Source organism: Anomalospiza imberbis, unplaced genomic scaffold, assembly GCF_031753505.1.
Source record: "Anomalospiza imberbis isolate Cuckoo-Finch-1a 21T00152 unplaced genomic scaffold, ASM3175350v1 scaffold_244, whole genome shotgun sequence".
In the NCBI taxonomy this organism is placed as follows: domain Eukaryota; kingdom Metazoa; phylum Chordata; class Aves; order Passeriformes; family Viduidae; genus Anomalospiza; species Anomalospiza imberbis.
The window spans coordinates 43,284-63,726 of record NW_027099872.1 but is presented as its reverse complement, the minus strand read 5'-3'; the positions used below and the strand labels follow the sequence as shown (position 1 = coordinate 63,726).

Below are 20,443 nucleotides of genomic sequence, written 5' to 3'. Positions count from 1 at the left end.
CCCTCTCTCGATGCTGATTGGTCGGTTCGGGAAGATGCTCGGCGATGATTGGTGACTATGTGGTAAGGGCGTGGTCGAGGGCGTGGCCTCTGTGAAGGGATGGGGACCCGCGCGAGCGTGGGGGAGGCGGCGCGAGCGCGGCCGGAGCGGGAAGGTGTGGGGGAAATGTGGGGAAATCGGGGAAAATTCGGGGAAATCCGGGAAATTCGGGAGGACCTGAGGGGATCCGGGCTCTGGGATGGTCCGGGGGGTCCATGGAGGCCTGGGGGGGAGCGCCAGGGGGAAACTGGTGGGAGCTGAGGGGGAATGTGGGGGGCTTTAGGGCGGAAATGGGGGGAATTTGGGGTCTCTGAGGGATCTGGGAGGAATTTGGGGTCTGCGGGGGATTTGGGGGGAATTTGGAGGAGGGTTGGGGGCAGGGAGGGCGGAAATTGGGAGTCTGGGGGTGTCGAGGGGTCCGTGAGCGTCTGGGGAGGTTTTGGGGTGGTTGAGGGGAAATTGATGGGGGGTGAAGGCGGAAATTGGGAAAATTTGGAGATGTGGGGAGATTTGAGGGGATTTGGGGGGTCCGTGAGGGCCTGGGGTTTATGGGGGGGGGGGAGCGGGAGGGAACTGGGGGAGATGGGGAGGGGGTTAGGAGGGGTTTGGGGGAGCTGAAGGCGGAAATGGGGGGGACTTGGGGGGGTCTGGGGGCTCCAGGGGGGAGATTTGCGGTTCAGGGGTCAGCAGGGGTGTGGGGGGATCGGGGGATTTGGGGGGGGGAATTCGGGGGAACTGCGGCAGATTTGGGGGGGACAGTGGGGGGAGGGCGTGTCCTGCCCCACCCGGCCCCGCCCATCACCCCCAAATCCTGGCCCCAGGTGCCAAATCCCACCCCCAAATCCCCGCCCCTGCCCCACCCAACCCCAAACCCCACCCCAGGTGCCCAACCCTGCCCCAAACCACCCCAGCCCTGCCCTCCAGGTGCCCAAACCCGCCCCAAAACCTCCAAATGCCATCCCCCAGGTGCCCGATCCTGCCCCCCAAGTGCCAGCCCTGACCCCCAAGTGCCCAAACCTGCCCCAAAACCTCCAAATCCCATCCCCCAGGTGCCCGATCCTGCCCCCCACGTGCCAGCCCTGACCCCCAAGTGCCAACCCTGCCCCAAAACCTCCAAATCCCATCCCCAGCTGCCCGATCCTGCTCCCCAAGTGCCAGCCCTGCCCCCCAAGTGCCCCATCCCGCCCCCCAAGTTCCAGCTCTGTCCCCCAAGTGCCAGCCCTGCCCCTCAATGCCAGCCCTGCCCCCCCAAGTGCCCACCCGTCCCTCCAGGTGCCCTTTCTTGCCCCACAACCTCTCAAATCCTTCCCTGGGGTGCCCAAACCTGTTCCTCTGCTCCCCAAATCCTGCCCGGGGTGCCCGAACCGGCCCCCCAAGTGTCTGAACCGGCCCCCCAAGTGCCCGAACCGGCCCCCCAAGTGCCCGGTCCGGCCCCCAGGAGCGATGCCGGGCCCAGCTGAGGAGGCGCCGGGCGCCGGGGGGGAGCTGAGCCGCTCGCAGGTGTGCGGGATGCTCCGGCAGGAGCTGAGCCGGGACGGAGCCTTCCTCCAGGGCCACCCGCATGTCCTCGTCATCCTCGGCGCTTCCGTGAGTGGGGACGGCGGGAGGAACGGGTTTAGGGGGGGGTTAGGGGCAGAAATCTGGGGTTTGTGGGGAATAAAGGGGTTTGGGGGGAACTGGGGGGTTGGAGGCGGAATTGAGGGGGTTAGGGGCAGGAATTTGGGAGATGGGGGGTTAAATGAGTTTGAGGGATATTGCGGGGCTGGAGGGGGGGAAAAGAGGGTTAGGAGCAGAAACTTGGGGTTTGTGGGGTGGAATAAAAGGGTTTGGGGAGGAATCACAGGGGCTGGGTGGGGAACTGAGGGGCTGGAAGTGGGATGAAGGGGTTTAGGGGGAATTGGAGGGTTGGAGGGGGAATAAAGGGGGTTAGGGGCAGGAATGTGGCGTTTGGGTGGCAGAATGAAGGAGTTTGAGGGATATTGGGGGGTTGGAGGGGGGAAAGAAGGGGTTTAGGGAGAGAAATTTGGGGCTTGTGGGGTGGAATAAAGGGGTTTAGGGGGGATATTGGGGGGCTGGAGGGGAGAATTGGGGAATGAAGGGGTCTGGGGGGAAATTGGGGGGGCTGGGGAAGGGGTTTGGGGGGAAATGGGGGCTGGAGGAGCAAAAAAGGGGAAGCAAATCTGGGGGGGAAATGGGGGGATATTGAGAGCTGGAAAGAAAATTTGGGGGCAATAAAGGGAATTAGGAGATTTGGGGGTGATTAAAGGATATTGGGGGGGTTGAGGAGGAAGTAAAAGGGGTTAGGGGGGATTTTGGGGGCCTTGGGGCAAACTAGAGGGGGTTTGGAGGAAATTGGGGGCATTTTGGGGGGGGGATTTTGGGGTTATTTGGGGTCACTGGGGGATGGGGGAGGGGCAGCCACCCCGATGCCTCCGGGGGAGGGTGGGGGAGGGGAAGAAGTTGGGGTGCCCCGCCCACTCCTCCTTCCAGGTCAGCCCTCGGGGCCAGGGCGGGGCCGCCCCTCCCCCATCCGCACCCCAACTTCCTCCTCCGCCCCTCCCCCACCCCGTTACCCAACGCCTCTTATTAAACACTGGGGGGGGGAGGGGCGGCGGCGCTGACTCAGCACATTCCGGGGGGTGGGGGAGGGGCCGGGGCCGCACCCAGCGCTGGCCTCGCCCCTCCCCCACCTCTGACGACCCCTCCTCCACAGGGCGACCTGGCCAGGAAGAAGATTTACCCCACGATCTGGTACGGGGACACCTGGGGGACAATGGGCACACCTGGGGACAGCGAGGGGACAATGGGGACAGCAGGGACACCGAGGGGACCCTGGGGACACCTGGGAACAATGGGCACACCGAGGGGACCATGGGGACACCTGGGAACAATGGGCACACCGAGGGGGCCATGGGGACGCCTGGGGACAATAGGAACAATGGTGTCATCAAGACCACCTGTGCTCCGCGTGTCACCAGGGTCCCATGGGTCACCAGTGTCCCCACAGCCACCCAGGCAACCAGTGTCACCAATGGCCCAGGGGCCACCAGTGACCCCACCTGTCCCCAGGGTCACTGACGTCACCAGGGTCACTGGGGCTGTCAGAGCCATTGAAGTCCCCACTGTCCCCACCTGTCCCAGGGCCACCGGAGTCACTGATATCACCAGGGCCACTCTGGGGTCACTGCTGTCCCCAGAGCCACCGGGGCTGCCACTGTCACTCAGTGATGTCTCCAGTGCCACCAGTGCTGCCATTGTCTGCTCTGTCCCCAGTGTCACCACAGCTGTGTGTCCCTGCTCTCCCCAGGGCCACTTGTGTTACCAGCTGGCACCAGTGTCCCCAGCATGCCCCAGTGTCCCCAGTTCCTCCCTTTGCTGCTTCTGTCCCCTCTGTGTCACCTGTCCCCTCTGTGTCACCTGTCCCCTCTGTGTCACCTGTCCCTGTGTTACATCTCCCAGGATGACATGGGGACAGGAGCCCCCATTACCTGTGTCACCAACCTGAGAGAGGGTTGGTGACACCTGTGTCACCTTAGGCCTGGTGTCCCCAGAGGGGGGTGGTGACAGTGCTGGGGGTGTCCCCGGTGGGTTTGGTGACAGTGGTGTCCCCGCAGCTGGCTCTTCTGGGACAGGCTCCTCTCTGCTCCCGGTGGCTGCTGTCCCTGGGGGTGGGGTGGTGACAGTGCTGGGGGTGTCCCCAGGGGCTTGGTGACACAGGTGACAGTGCACCCCCTGATGCCAGTGTCTCTGGGGGGGCTTGGGGACACTGGTAGTGGCACAGGGGACACAGGGGACACAGGTGACAGCGCTGTCCCTTGTCCCCAGGTCACTGTTCTGGGACGGGCTCCTCCCCAATGCCAGTGTCTCTGGGGGGTTTGGGCATACAGGTGGTGGCACAGGTGACAGCGCTGTCCCTTGTCCCCAGGTGGCTGTTCCGGGACGGGCTCCTCCCCGATGCCACACGCGTCGTTGGCTTTGCCCGCTCGCCCCTCACCGTGGAGCTCATCCGGGAGCAGACCCTGCCCTACCTCAAGGTGACAGCACTGTCCCCTCCTGGCCTCACATGTCCTTTCCTGTCTCTCTGTGTTCCTTCTGTCCCCACCTGTCTCCTCTGTCCCCTCCTGACCTCACCTGAACCTTCCTGGCCCCAGGTGTCCCCCAAGGACAGGCTCTGCCTGACGTTATGTCCCTGTGTCCCCTCACCTGTCCCTGCCTGTCACAGGTGACCCCTGAGGGCATTCTCTGTGTTCCCCTTCTCAACTGTCCCCTGTCCTGGTCTGTCCCCACAGGTGACCCCCGAGGACAGGCCCCGCTTGGCCGCATTCCTGTCCCTGTCTCACCTGTCCCCTGTCCCTTTGTCCCCTGTCTCACCTGTCCTTATCTGTGTCCACAGGTGACTCCTGAGGGTAGTCCCTGTGTCCCTCGTCTCACCTGTACCTTGTCCCTGTGTTCCTTGTCTCACCTGTCCCCTGTCCCTCCCTGTCCCCACAGATGACCTCTGAGGACAGTTCCTGTCCCTGTCTCACCTGTCTGTGTCTGTCTTCACAGGTGACTCCTGAGGATGGTCCCTGTGTCCCTTGTCTCACCTGTCCCCTGTCCCTCCCTGTCCCCACAGGGCACCCCCGGGGACGGGCACCACCTGGCCATATTCCTGGCCATATTCCTGGTCATGTCTCACCTGTCCTTGTCTTACCTGTCCCTGTGTGTCCCCACAGGTGACCCCTGAGGATGGACCCCACCTGGCCACGTTCCTGTCCCTGTCTCACCTGTCCCCTGTCCCTTCCTGTCCCCACAGGTGACCCCTGAGGATGGGCCCCGCCTGGCCACGTTCCTGTCCCTGCAGAGCTTCGTGCGGGGTCAGTACGGGGACGAGGCCTCGTTCCGGGCGCTGGACGCTCACCTGCGGGGGCTGCCCGGGGGTGACCGTGCCCACCGGCTCTTCTACCTGGCCCTGCCCCCCAGCGTGTACACACCTGTGACCCAGCACCTGAGGGCTCTGTGCATGGGACAGGGGTGAGTGGGGACACGGGGACACACCTGGGACACAGCACCTGAGGGACAGGGGTGAGTGGGGACACGGGGACACACCTGGGACACAGCACCTGAGGGACAGGGGTGAGTGGGGACACGGGGACACACCTGGGACACAGCACCTGAGGGACAAGGGTGAGTGGGGACACACCTGGGACACAGCACCTGAGGGACAGGGGTGAGTGGGGACACACCTGGGACACAGCACCTGAGGGACAGGGGTGAGTGGGGACACACCTGGGACACAGCACCTGAGGGACAGGGGTGAGTGGGGACACACCTGGGACACAGCACCTGAGGGACAGGGGTGAGTGGGGACACGGGGACACACCAGGGACACAGCACCTGAGGGACAGGGGTGAGTGGGGACACACCTGGGACACAGCACCTGAGGGACAGGGGTGAGTGGGGACACACCTGGGACACAGCACCTGAGGGACAGGGGTGAGTGGGGACACACCTGGGACACAGCACCTGAGGGACAAGGGTGAGTGGGGACACACCTGGGACACAGCACCTGAGGGACAAGGGTGAGTGGGGACACACCTGGGACACAGCACCTGAGGGACAGGGGTGAGTGGGGACACGGGGACACACCTGGGACACAGCACCTGAGGGACAAGGGTGAGTGGGGACACACCTGGGACACAGCACCTGAGGGACAGGGGTGAGTGGGGACATGGGGACACACCTGGGACACAGCACCTGAGGGACAGGGGTGAGTGGGGACACGGGAACACACCTGGGACACAGCACCTGAGGGACAGGGGTGAGTGGGGACACACCTGGGACACAGCACCTGAGGGACAAGGGTGAGTGGGGACACACCTGGGACACAGCACCTGAGGGACAGGGGTGAGTGGGGACACACCTGGGACACAGCACCTGAGGGACAGGGGTGAGTGGGGACACACGTGGGACACAGCACCTGAAGGACAGGGGTGAGTGGGGACACGGGGACACACCTGGGACACAGCACCTGAGGGACAGGGGTGAGTGGGGACACACCTGGGACACAGCACCTGAGGGACAGGGGTGAGTGGGGACATGGGGACACACTTGTGACCCAGCACCTGAGGGCTCTGCATGGGACAGGGGTGGTGTCCTGCCATGTACCTACATTCCTTACATCCCATGTATTCCCATGTCCCTCCATGTTCCTTGAGTCCCCTTATGTCCCATGTCCTCTGTGTCTCTGCGTGTTCCCCCACGTCCATGTCTCTTGTGTCCCCATATTCCCGTGTGTCCCCCTGTCCCTGCCCTCATGTCCCCGTGTCCCTGTCCCCAGGTGGAACCGTGTGATCGTGGAGAAGCCATTTGGGCGGGACCTGGGCTCATCGGAGGAGCTGTCGGCGCACCTGAGCGCGCTGTTCCGTGAGGAGCAGATCTACCGCATGGACCACTACCTGGGCAAGGAGATGGTGCAGAGCCTCATGGTGCTGCGGTGAGCCGGGGACACGGGCGGGGACAGGGGACATGAGAGGGGACATGGGGACACGCCCAGCACTCCTCACCCGCCCCTCACCCACCCCAGGTTTGGCAACCGCATCTTCGGGCCCATCTGGAACCGCGACAACGTCGCCTGCGTGGTGCTCACCTTCAAGGAGCCCTTTGGCACCGAGGGCCGCGGTGGCTACTTTGATGACTTCGGCATCATCCGGTGAGGATGGACGTCCCCTGGTGTCCCCGTGTCCTCTCCTTGTCTCCCCGTGTCTCCCGACCCCGTGGCAGCGCCGGCTCCCCACAGGGACGTGATGCAGAACCACCTTCTGCAGCTGCTCTGCCTCGTGGCCATGGAGAAGCCGGCATCCACCAACCCCGATGATGTCCGTGATGAGAAGGTGGGGACAGCAGGGACCCCTGCTGGTGTGTCACCAAAGTGTCACCACCCCCTGACACCACACTGGTCACTGAGCTTTATGTCCCTGATGGTCACATCATGGTCATGGCCACAGGGACCATCCCCAAATGGCCCCAGGGCTGTGTCCCCTTATGGTTACATACCCCCATCCCAGTTGTGCCCCACCACCATGTTCTTGTTGGTGGCCCCCAAAGCCACATCCCCCATAGCCACATCCCCAACTATGTTCCATCACCCCATTATTGATGGTAGCCCCCCAAAACCACATTCCCCATGGCCATGTCCTCACTGACCATGTCCCCACCCATATCCTATCATCCTGTTATCAATGGTGGACCCCAGTGCCACAACTCAAATGTGCCACGTCCCAAACCTATCAGCACCTTCTTGTTGATGACCCCCCAAAACCATGTCCTCCAATGGCTACATCCCCCACACCCCCATCCCATTGTCTGTTCTTACTGGTGGTCTCCCATAAACACGTCCCCAAACAGTCCCACCCCATGGTCTCCCTGGAGCCCCCATAACCAGGTGTCCCTCACCTGTCCCCCAGGTGAAGGTGCTCAAGTGCATCAGCCCGGTGGAGCTGCAGGACGTAGTGCTGGGCCAGTATGTGGGCAACCCCGAGGGACCCCCTGAGGCACAGAAGGGCTACCTGGACGACCCCACGGTGCCCCCCGGCTCCACCACGCCCACCTTTGCCACCGCTGTGCTGCGTGTGGCCAACGAGCGCTGGGACGGTGAGAGGGGGTGATGGCCATGATGGTGATGGCTGTGATGGTGGTGGTGATGGTTGCCATGGTGATGACATTTCTGGTTGTGATGGTGATGATGATGGCAATGACCATGATGATGGTGGTTGCCGTGGTGATGATATTCATGGCTGTGATGATGATAATGGTGGTGGTGGAAATGGTGGTAGTGATGATGATGATGATGGTGGTGGCCATGGAGATGGTGCCGCTGCTGTTCATGCTGGTGGTTGTGGTGATGGTGCTGTTGATGGTGGTGATGATGCTGGCCAGGAGATGGTGCTGATGATGATGATGGCCACAGTGACACTGATGACCAGAGGATGATAGAGGTTTTGACCATGATGATGGTGACGGTTGGAATGATGATGGAGATGATGAGGAATGGTGATGTCTATGATGATGATGATGGTGGTGGTGGCAATGCTGATGGTGTACCAGGTGTGCCATTGGTGCTGCACTACGGGAACATGCTGGGACGGGGATGGGTGATGGTGATGATGTGTGGTGAGGACTGTGATGACATTGATGGATGATGATGATGGTGACAACAGTGATAACATTGATGGATGTTGATGATTTTGACAATGTTGGTGATGACGTTGTTGATGATGGTGTTGGATGTTGATGACGTGGGTGATGACAATGATGACGATGTTGGTGGATAGATGTTGATGATGATGACAGTTGGACGTTGATGACATTGATTATGATGGTGGATGCTGATGATTGTGGTGATATTGACAGATGCTGACAACGTGGATGATGATGGTGATGGATTTGACGATAACAACAATGACAATGATGACAATGTTGATGGGTGATGATGATGACGATGATGATGTTGGTGGCAATGATGGTGATGGATGTTGATGATGATGATAAGCATGATGATGATGGGTGTCAATGCCTGATGATGTTGACAATGTTGGTGCTGCTGCTGCTGATAGTGTAGATGATGAGATGATGGGACTGATAGCGATGTTGACGATGATGATGTCAATGTTGAGGATGCCAGTGTTGATAACATCGGTGATGTTGGTGATGACAATGTTGGCGATGACAATGATGATGTGGATGGTGATGTTGATGGATGGTGATGGATGTTGATGATGATGATGTTAGTGATGACAATGATGATGATGTGGATGGTGATGTTGATGGATGGTGATGGATGTTGATGACGGTCATGTTAGCGATGGATGTTGATGATGATGTGGATGGTGATGTTGATGGATGGTGATGGATGTTGATGACGGTCATGTTAGCGATGGATGTTGATGATGATGTGGATGGTGATGTTGATGGATGGTGATGGATGTCGATGACAATGATGTTAGCGATGGATGTTGATGATGATGTGGATGGTGATGTTGATGGATGGTGATGGATGTTGATGACAATGATGTTAGTGACGATGACGATGATGGTGATGTTGATGGATGGTGATGAATGTTGGTGACGATGATGTTAGCGGTGACAATGATGATGATGTGGATGGTGATGTTGACGGATGGTGATGGATGTCGATGACGATGATGTTAGTGATGACGATGATGATGATGTGGATGGTGATGTTGATGGATGGTGATGGATGTCGATGACAATGATGTTAGCGATGACAGTGATGATACTGATGATGACAATGCCGATGACTCCACTGTCCCCAGGCGTCCCGTTTGTGCTGCGCTGTGGGAAGGCGCTGAACGAGCGCAAGGCTGAGGTGCGGCTGCAGTTCCGGGAAGTGCCCGGGGACATCTTCGCGCGGCAGTGCAAGCGCAACGAGCTGGTGGTGCGGGTGCAGCCACGTGAGGCCGTCTACGCCAAACTGAACACCAAGAAACCCGGCATGTTCCTGCGGCCCGAGGAGTCCGAGCTCGACCTCACATACGGCAGCCGATACAAGGTACCCAAAATGGGCAGGGGACACAGGAGTGGGAGTGGGGACATGGGAACAGAGCACTGAGACCCTAAAATGGGGTTTGGGGACATGAAAATGGAGATGGGGACACAAAATGGGGTTGAGGAAATGGAAATGGGAGTGGGGACTTGGGAATGGGGTTTGGGGACACAAAAATGGAGCATTGAGACCCAAAAATGGGGTTTGGGGACACGGAAATGTGGATTAGGACACAAAATTGGTCTTGGGGACATGGAAATGGGGGTGAGGACACAAAAATAGACCACTGAGACCCAAAAATGGGGTTTGAGGACACAAAAATGGGGTTTGGGGACATGGAAATTGAACATTGGCACCCAAAAATGGAGGCTGGAGACATGAAAATGGAGCATTGAGATCCAAAATGGGGTTTGCAGACACAGAAACGGGGTAGAACCTCAAAATCTCTACACTGAGACTCAAAACTGGAGTGTTAACACCAAACTGGAACATTGAGACCCCAAAATTGGGGGTGGAGACATCACTTCTCAGGGGGTTCTCTACACCTGGGGAGGTTCCTAAACCCACCTGGGTCCCCCCAAATCCCAGGTGTTCCCACACACCTGGGACCACCTCAAACCCAGAGGAGCCCCCAAAATCCCCAAAGCCCAGGGTCCTCCCAAAGCCCAGGTGTCTCCCCACACCTGGGGGTGTCCCCCCACAACTGGGGACACCCCTAGACCCCCCAGACCACCCCCGTGCCCCCCAGGACGTGAAGCTGCCGGATGCCTACGAGCGGCTGCTGCTGGACGTCATCTGCGGGAACCAAATGCACTTTGTGCGCAGGTGAGAGGGGACAGGTGACACCTGGGGACAGAGGGGACATGGTGGGGACAGGTGGGACATAGAGGGAGGGCACAGATGGGACATCGGGGCAGGTGGGACACAGGGACAGGTGACACTTGGGGACAGGTAGGACATAGAGAAGAGGGCACAGGTGGGACAAGTGACACCTGGGTACAGGTGGGACACAGGGACAGGTGACATCTGGGGACAGGTGGGACAGAGGGACAGGTGACACCTGGGGACAGGTGGGACATAGAGGGGAGGGCACAGATGGGATATGGGGACAGGCGGGACAGAGGGACAGGTGGGACATAGAAAGGAGGGCATAGGTGGGACATGGGGATAGGTGGGGACACAGGGACAGGTGACACCTGGAGACAGGTGGGGGTGGGGGGTGGCAGTACAGGTTGGACCAGTTTGGAGGAGCTGAAGAGTCTGGGGGAGACAGGAGGGACATGGGGGGACAGGTGAGTCCAGTTTGGGGAGGGTGAGTGAGACCAGATTAGGGGGACAGGTGGGACCAGTGTGGGGTGGCGGGGGGGGGAGATGAGATTTGGGAGGGGCAGGTGAGGCCAAGCTGGGGGGGCAGGCAGGATTTTGAGGGGGGGGAAGATGGGACCAGTTTGGAGGGGCAGACTGGACTGGTTTGAGGGGGGCCAGTTTGGGGGGGGGGCAGGTGGGACATGGGGAGGCCAGGTGAGGCCAGTTTGGGGGGGACAGGTGACTCTGGGCAGGGCAGGGGGGTACCAGTGTGAGGGGGATGATGGGACCAGTTTGGGGGGCCTGGTGGGACCAGTTTGGAGGGTGGGGGGAAAGGGGTCAGGTGAATTTGAGGGGACAAGTGGGACCAGTTTGGAAGAGAAGATGGGACCAGTTCGGGGGCCCAGGTGTGCTCCAGGGTTGCCCAGCTGAGCCTGGGGAGGGCCGAGGTGAGGTCTGGGGGAGTTTTGGAGTTGCCCAGCTCAGTTTTGGGGTGTCCCCCCGCTCCCAGTGACGAGCTGCGTGAGGCCTGGCGCATCTTCACCCCCCTCCTGCACCAGATCGAGCAGCGCCGCGAGCCCCCCATCCCATACCCCTACGGCAGGTGAGGGAGCAGCACCAGGGGGGCTGGGGCGGGCTCCTGGGGGGGCTGGGGGGAGATATGCAGTGGTCTGGGGGGTTACCTGGGGGGGGCTCCTGGGGGGGGTACCTGGTGCAGGAGTTTGGGGGTCTGGAGAGCACCTGGGCACACCTGGGGGGGAGGGGCTGGTCCCAGGGCTCCTGTTGGGGATCTGGGGGTCCCAGGAGTCCCACGGGGGATTTGGGGTTGTCCCAGGGACTTGGCGGGGGGGGGGTAGTTGTCTCACTGAGGATTTGGGGGGTCCCACTGGGGATTTGGGGGGGTCCCGGAGGTCTCATTGACGATTTGGGGGATTCGTTGGGGATCTGGGAGGTCCCGGGGGTCTCACTGAGGATTTGGGGGGTCCCCTTGGGGATTTGGGAGGTCCCAGGGGTCTCACTGAGGATTTGGGGGATCCGTTGGGGATTTGGGAGGTCCCAGGGGTCTCACTGAGGATTTGGGGGAATCCGTTGGGGATTTGGGGGTCCTGGAGGTCTCACTGAGGATTTGGGGGATCCGTTGGGGATTTGGGAGGTCCTGGGGGTCTCACTGAGGATTTGGGGGAATCCGTTGGGGATTTGGGGGTCCCGGGGATCCCCCCTGACCCCGGGTTCCCCCCCTTTCCCAGCCGGGGCCCCCCCGAGGCGGATGAGCTCCTGCAGCGGGCGGGGTTCCTGTACGAGGGCACCTACCGGTGGGTGCCCCCCCCTGGGCCTGACCCCCACTCCTGACCCACGGCCGGACCCCCCAAAAACACTCCAGGGCTCTGGGCTGGGGGTTGGTGCCCCATGGGACCCCCCCCTGCCCCGTAATCCCCCCAGTCCTGCCCCACAGTGCCCCCAGCACACTCCAGCCCCCCAAAAACACCTCTGGGCTGGGGGTGACCCCCATACCCCCCCACTCCATAGAGACCCCCCAACCTTGCCCCATAGACCCCCCAGGGCCCCCTAACCCCCCCCCTCAGCTGGGACCAAAGCTCCCCCTCCCCCAGTCAATCCCCCAAAGCTTAATTACCCCCTCACTGTCCCTTCCCCCACCACACCGGGAGCAATTAATGATTAATGCAAATCAATTAATCAATTAACCCGCCATTAACCAGGACCAATTAAACCCACTTTTGGCTAATTAATTATCACCAGCACCTTCTAATTGCCCCTAGGCACTTACTGGGCAGAGCCCCCATATGGCATTTATGGGGCAGAACCCCAACACTTGTGGGGTCAGAACCCCAAGAGTTATGGGGCAGAACCCCAACACTTGTGGGGTCAGGACCCCAAGAGTTATGGGGCAGAACCCCAACACTTGTGGGGTCAGGACCCCAAGAGTTATGGGGCAGAACCTCAACAGTTGTGGGGTCTGAACCCCAAGAGTTATGGGGCAGAACCTCAACACTTGTGGGGTCAGGACCCCAAGAGTTATGGGGCAGAACCTCAACACTTGTGGGGTCAGGACCCCAAGAGTTATGGGGCAGAACCCCAACACTTGTGGGGTCAGGACCCCAACACTTGTGGGGCAGGACCCCAACACTTGTGGGGCAGGACTCCAAGAGTTATGGAGCAGGACCCCAACACTTGTGGGGCACAATCCCCATGGGGGTGGGGGGAGCCCCTGGACCCCAAAGGGGGCGGGGCCGAGGCGCACGGGTGGGTTTTATACTAGTGAGGAAGCGGGGTTTATGCTAATGAGGAAGCAAGATTTATGCTAATGAGGAAGCCTAATTTATGCTAATGAAAAGCATTGCCGTTGCCGGGAGACCACTGATGGGGCAGGGCCAGCGGCCAATCCGGAGGCAGTGAGGAAGGGAGGGGCGGGGCCGAAGGGGGCGGGGCCGCACCTGAGCGCCGATGGCACCGCTGTCACCTGCACACCTGAGCACACCTGAGCACACCTGAGCACACCTGAGCACTCGCTGGGAGGTTCCACACCCAGAGCGTGGCACAGAAGGGCTGAGGGCACTGCCTGCACACTGCCCCTGCGGCCTCTCCCCAGCCACCCACTCCTGGAACCAAGGGGCCACCGGGACACTGTGGAGGCTCCTGGGAGCCAGAGGCTGGTGTGACACAGAGGGGCCTCAGGCAGCCCAGGAGAGCAGACTGAGGTTATGGAACCTCTTTTAACCAGGTGTCCACCATGAGAGAGCTGGGCCTCACTGAACCCAGATGCCACTGGGAGCTTGCCAGAGCTCATGGAACCCAGGCTCCAGTGGGACACAGTTTGGCCTCATGGAAGCCAGGAGAGCACTGTGAGGCTCTGGAACCTCATGGAAGCCAGGAGAGCACTGTGAGGCTCTGGAACCTCATGGAAGCCAGGAGAGCACTGTGAGGCTCTGGAACCTCATGGAAGCCAGGAGAGCACTGTGAGGCTCTGGAACCTCATGGAAGCCAGGAGAGCACTGTGAGGCTGTGCACCAACACGGCACCAAGTTCCACCGTGACCTGACGGAACCTCCTGGAAGGAATGGAACATTTTCCCCTGTGCTCGGCACAGGTGAGGCCATACCTTGAGTGCTCTGTCCAGTTCTGGGCCCCTCATTTTAGGAAGGACTTTGAGGGGCTGGAGCGTGTCCAGAGAAGGGCAACAAGGCTGGTGAGGGGTCTGGAGCACAAGTCCTGTGAGGAGTGGCTGAGGGAGCTGGGGTTGTTGATCCTGGAGGAGAGGAGGCTCCGGGGAGACCTCATCACTCTCTACAACTCCCTGGCAGGAGGGTGCAGCCAGGTGGGGGTCGGGCTCTTCTCCCAGGGGACAACTGACAGAAGGAGAGGACACAGCCTTAGGCTGCGCTAGGGAAAGTTTAGCTTGGACATCAGGAAAAATTTGTTCTCTGAAAGAGTGACTGGGCACTGGAATTATTTGCTCAGGGACAGGGTGGAGTCCCCATCCCTGCCTGTGTTAAAAAAAGCCTGGAGTGGCAAATGTCCAATTTGGAAAGACAGGTGTCTGCCAAGGGAGGCAGGAACCTCCTTTGGAATGGAGAACGTGACCCCTTTCCCTCTGAATTATTGTAACTTGGAAATTGTGGGGCTTTCGTGCACAGATATGGGAAAAGGAATAACAGCTCTTTGCTAGTCTGTGTAACAAGGCAAGCAAACAGCAACAGCAACCAACAGAACCACGGACCCAGAGACCCAGAACCACAGACCCAGTGACCCAGAAACACAGACCCAGAACCACAGAGCCAGTGACCCAGAAACACAGAGCCAGTGACCCAGAAACACAGACCCAGAACCACAGAGCCAGTGACCCAGAACCACAGATCCAGTGACCCAGAACCACAGAGCCAGTGACCCAGAAACACAGACCCAGAACCACAGAGCCAGTGACCCAGAACCACAGATCCAGTGACCCAGAACCACAGAGCCAGTGACCCAGAAACACAGATCCAGTGACCCAGAAACACAGACCCAGAACCACAGAGCCAGTGACCCAGAAACACAGACCCAGAACCACCGAGCCAGTGACCCAGAAACACAGACCCAGAAACACAGAGCCAGTGACCCAGAACCACAGATCCAGTGACCCAGAACCACAGACTCAGAACCACAGATCCAGTGACCCAGAAACACAGATCCAGAGACCCAGAAGCACAGACTCAGAACCACAGAGCCAGTGACCCAGAACCACAGATCCAGAGACCCAGAAGCACAGCCCCAATGACCCAGAAGCACAGCCCCAGTGACCCAGCGACCCAGTCCCAGTGACCCAGAACCACAGAGCCAGTGAGAGCCAGAACCACAGCCCCAATGACCCAGAACCACAGCCCCAGTGACCCAGCGACCCAGTCCCAGTGACTCAGAACCACAGAGCCAGTGAGAGCCAGAACCACAGCCCCAATGACCCAGAACCACAGCCCCAGTGACCCAGCGACCCAGTCCCAGTGACTCAGAACCACAGAGCCAGTGAGAGCCAGAACCACAGCCCCAATGACCCAGAACCACAGCTCCAGTGAGCCAGAAGCACAGCCCCAGTTCCAGGCAGCAGGAAGGGATGGAGAAGGGGCTCCCTTTCCGAAGCCCCAGGAGCAGCCGATCCCGCTGCCCCTCTGCACAGCTGAAGGAGCTGCAGCAGAGCCTCAGCACAGCCGGCTGGGCAGGCAGGGATGAGCCAAGTCCCGATGTGTCAGAAATTGCAGCTGCGGCCGGAACCAGGTGGGTGTCCCAGCAGGGCAGGGCTGCGGGGTTACAGCGCAGCAAAACCCCGGAGAGAGGCAGAGACACGGCGGGGCTGGGCAGGGCAGCCCGGCTCCAAATTGGGAAGGGAGAGGCTCCCCTGGAGGGTGTCGTGGGTTTGATGCTGGTCAAATGCCAGTGCACCCGCGAAAAATCATTCCCTCCTTCTCCATGCTGTAATTGAGCAGAGGAGGGGGAAAGATCAATTAAAGGGAAAAAAAAGCTTAATGGGTGAGATAAGGATTAGGAGAGAACACTTTAAGAGCACACAGGCTCAAATCTTTAAAAGGTATACAGAAAAGTTTATTAACAGTATTTAAAAAAAGAGGATAATGAGAGCTGAAATAAACATTTGAACGAACACCTTCCCCCCTGCACCCCCCAGCCTTTCTTTCTTTTCCACCGGCAGCGCAGGGAGGCAAAACCATGGGGGTTTTGGTCAGTGTGTCACTTCCAAAAAATCCTTCTTGAGTCCCCTTAGGGAGAGGAGTCTCTTTTGCTGTGCCATGGGAGACAGTTCTCTGTGAACTTCTCCAACGTGGTTCTAGTTTTCACAAGTCGCAGTCCTGCCCAAAATCTGCTTCAACAGGAGTCGCTCCCAAGGGCAGAGCAGTCTTCCCACAGCTGCCTTTTTTCCGTGGCCCCCTCCCCTCTGTTCAAAGGTGAAAGAGAAAGAGCTTCCCGCAGCTTTTTGGTTCTTAAATATGTCATCGCAGAGGCATTGCTAACTGCTCTAATTGAGCCAGTCAGTGTCGATCATCAGAGCCTTCGGGATTGGCTCTGCAGAACAGAGCAGAAGTTTTGAGAAACTTCTGTCTCAGAAGCAGTCTCTGTGACTTCCCCACTAAAAAGCCGACTTGTGTTAACCCAGCACAGAGGGGGAGAGGGCTCAAGATCGTGGGGTGTGCCCTGAGGCACCCGAGCAGATGGTGGAAGTCCTTTTTTTAGTGAGGTGGGTGTTAATAAGGTCCCAGTTCAGAGTCTGCTCTCACGAGCAGAGGCTCACCCACGGCAGGAGAAGCAGGACCGGGCTGGGCTCTGCTGGTGGCAGCGAATTCGCTCCCAAGCAGCCGCTCCAACCGGAGGAGAGAGAGCTCGGAGCTGCACGCAGTCCCTTCCCCCAGCCCAAATCTTGGTGTGGTATCTCTGCCCCTGCAGGAGAAAACCCTCAGGCAAGAGAAGGGCAGCCAGGTACCCTTCTCCCCTGAGCTTGGCCGTTTCTTTTGTTTTTGTCTCTCCTAAGTCTCGGTGGTTAAGGCTTCATAGCGACAGATGGGACAAAATTCCATGAGAGAAAGAAACAAAAGGAGAAATCCTAAACCCCAAAGTGCCCAAGCGCCACCTGAGCACTGAGCCAGGAGGTTCCACACACAGAAGGGCTGATGGCACTGCCTGCACACTGTCCCTGCGACCTGTCCCTGATGCAGGGACCAAAAATAAAAAGGTGAGCTGGACAGGAACAAACGCAGATCCAAACCAATATGGTTAATCCGACGTTCTCCCTTTATTGTTTACAGACAGTAGTTTTTATACACTTCTAGATAGTTTGCAATCGTGAGCACACTCTCATTGGCAAGAAAACATTGTTTGTTCCTATCTTAAGGTGGCTAAAGTTTCACACTGCAGACCTATACTAATTCACACCTAGATAGCTCAGTAAATTGTGTTATACCTTAACATAATTTCTGACTGCGCCACAAACTTATTCTTAACTGCGCCACAGGCTTCAAGGCCCCACCGAGGCCCACATCTGAGGCCTAGGCAGGGGTAGCTCAACCTTCAACCTTCACTTTAAACATATAAATCATGCACATCCAGATCGTGACCCATTTCTCTCAGAAATTCCTCTACATATACCCAGCCACCCACTCCTGGAACCAAGGGGCCACTGGGACACTGTGGAGGCTCCTGGGAGCCAGGGGTGGTGTGACACAGAGGGGCCTCAGGCAGCCCAGGAGAGCAGGCTGAGGTTATGGAACCTCATGGAACCTCATGGAACCCAGTCTCCAGAGTGTCACAGTTTGGCCTCATGGAACCCAGGAGGGCATTGTGACACAATGGAATCTCCTGGAACCAAGGCTGCAGTGTGACACAGTTTGGCCTCATGGAAGCCAGGAGGGCACTGTGAGGCTCTGGACTGTGATAGATGAGTAATGCAATGATTGACTCTCACAAGTAAAAGGCAAATATCTTGTATATATCTTAAGTTTTGTAGATTTATAGTTATGTTTTACTCCCCACCTTGTGTTGTTATCAGGGGGTGTCGGAATCCAGAATGTCTCTTGGACATTCTTGGATGTTCCAGGCCCAGGTCAGAAGCATTTGAGACCCTGGAATGCAGCCACAGACCCCTGTGGCTTTGAACCTGATCCATGGAACAATTTACCAACCTTGCAGGTAGAACAAGAAATCACAAAAGTTTAGATATTATAGTAGAAGTAGTCACAAAGTGAAAGGAAGAGTTTTTGAGTGCTGTACAGGGGGGTTTTAGGCCTTGTACAGAGGGGTCTGAGTTTTGTACATGGCGGTCAGAAGTTCTAAGATGGAAGGATTTGAGTGTGCCCTGTCCTCTTTCCTTCTTCTTCCTAACCTCCATGTTCTTGGTGATGTTGGCACTCACAGATTGGTTTAGAGTAGAAAGTCACTGTTCAATACAGGTGATGGGCATTGGGGAAAAACCATAAACATTTAACACGTAATGTGTGATATAAAAGAAGGCACCAGCCCCCTGGGAGTCAGTGTGTGCCTTTGCCTGACTGCTGAACGGACCGCAGCAGGTCAGGGAGAAATCTTTTAGATAACACACAATAAACTACCCTGAGACCGGACAACTGAAGACTACTGAGTTATTCTTTGGAGGCACAGGTTGGAGGAGAGACTTTTCCACCTTTCCGGGTCACCCCAACCAGGGGGTGGGACCCGTCAAGGGGGTGACTTGGGTTTAGGACATTTAGGAGGGCTGGCTTGTCACTATGGCAACATCTGACCTCCAATCAAGATTTAAGGAAGTGATCTCCACCACTGGACAGTGAAGAAGGAGTCGATGGATAGAACTTTTGGAGGGGCTAAGATGGACTGAACTTTGGGAGGGGCTAAAGTGTTAAAAGGCAAAACCTCCATTGTGAGGATGAGCACATGTGGGAAAAATCCTTTGCTCCCAGCGCCATAATATTTTCTCTATTCAGTCTTCTGTTGTATTTTTGATAAGGTTTTAATAAACATTTTATTTTTTTTAAAGTGAGCATCATTTCCACAAATGGGAGCTCTCCCCGGGATTTACACCCCGCCCTGGTGGCACTAGGAGTTTTTGAAAGAGGCATGGCCCGCCACAGATTTGGCAGAATCTATCGGACTCTCCCAGGACCACCGGCAGTCACAGGCTGAAAGCCCGAAGACACCAGGAGAGTGGATAAAGAAAACAGGGGAAGAGGGGTGAGTACCATCCTCATAACTGTTTTGTGGCCAGTTTGTATTTCTGTAATTCTGATATATAAACGTGAGCTTCACATCAGTGATATATACGGATCCATCCTGGTCAGCTGAAGCTTCAGGATAATAATGGATGGTTTGAAGCAGAGCAGAACGTGTGGGTGAGAAAGGTGGGGGGGTCCGTGACAGAGACCCCATCTCTGAAGGAGACTGGTTGAGGCATTTTCACAGATCCAGTGGGAAACTCTCTACAGCACCATGGTTTGTTACAGACAGTGTCTGGTGGACGGGGATTCCTTCAAGACTCTTCAATTAAGAATTGTTTTGTGAAAACCACGCTCAGTCTCCTGTGAAAATTTTAAAAGTTTAATAAAGGACAGTAGGAGACAAGGACCACAGAGCAAAGGTTATTTATGGCTGGGTGCATCTTGGCACTCAGGTAAGACCACACCATCACCTTTGGGGATACCCCTTAAATACCTTTCCCCTTATATCAGCTCTTTGAATATTCATAGGTGCTTATGCATATCCATAAACTAGTTTACATTTTCCAGGAACTATTTTACATGGTCCCTCCTTGGGTCTGCATTTTCAGAACATGTGTGTTCCTTGGCTGAGGTTTGGCTCCTTCTCTTTATCCCTTCCAGTTTGGGCCTTGGTGCACGCTGCCTTCAGAGGGCGAGTGCTGATCGTTGGCAGATCTGTACAGGTGTCCTCATCCTGTGTTCATTGGATGTTATCCCATCCAAGCAGGCATTTTAACACAAGCATACTTCTATCAGCTATTGCACTACTATGTCTAAGCTTAATTAACGTCAGAAATACAAACTATATCTTTATAACAAAGTTACTTGAACATCACACATATCTAATAGATTTTAACATTTGCGAAAGCCAATATTATAATATGTATCTATAACATGGTTTAAACTTTTTTTTTGTGGGCTTGCAAAAAGCTTCTGTTGCTGTGCAGCTCCTGGGCAACTCCAGGAGCTGCTGCTCACGGAGCCTCCTCGCAAGGGGGATCCAGGGAGATCCAGAGGCAGAGGCACCTCAGCTCCACACTGTGTCTCTTTGGGGCTTGTTCTGGAAAAACAACCTTCTGGGAACTCAGAGTTCACTGTAACTATTAGAAGGGATTACCTACTGCAGCACTGTAGGGCCATTTTCCTCTGATGCCCAGAAAAGGCTGGAAATAAATCCCTAGAGACTGGTATCTACAGAGCAGGTATTTGTTTATTGCAGCGCTGGTGGTGAGGGGGATATCTCCACCCAACTCACCCACCCTTGCCATGTGTTGGAGATTATTTATACCGCAATTCTTGCTTAATATTGCAATGT

General features: G+C 57.2%; 1 protein-coding gene across 1 annotated transcript; it reads left to right on the top strand.

Annotated features, from left to right (window-relative positions):
- The first annotated feature begins 50 nt into the window (after positions 1-50).
- On the top strand, positions 51-12,307 carry G6PD (glucose-6-phosphate dehydrogenase). The gene is made up of 13 exons (XM_068178239.1): positions 51-154; positions 1,478-1,626; positions 2,753-2,790; positions 3,965-4,073; positions 4,835-5,052; positions 6,359-6,514; positions 6,605-6,730; positions 6,818-6,911; positions 7,485-7,671; positions 9,354-9,589; positions 10,332-10,408; positions 11,400-11,492; positions 12,136-12,307. Exons 1-13 carry the CDS (start codon positions 100-102, stop codon positions 12,236-12,238), a joined length of 1,641 nt encoding a protein of 546 aa, XP_068034340.1. The 5' UTR covers positions 51-99; the 3' UTR covers positions 12,239-12,307.
- The last annotated feature ends 8,136 nt before the right edge of the window (positions 12,308-20,443 follow it).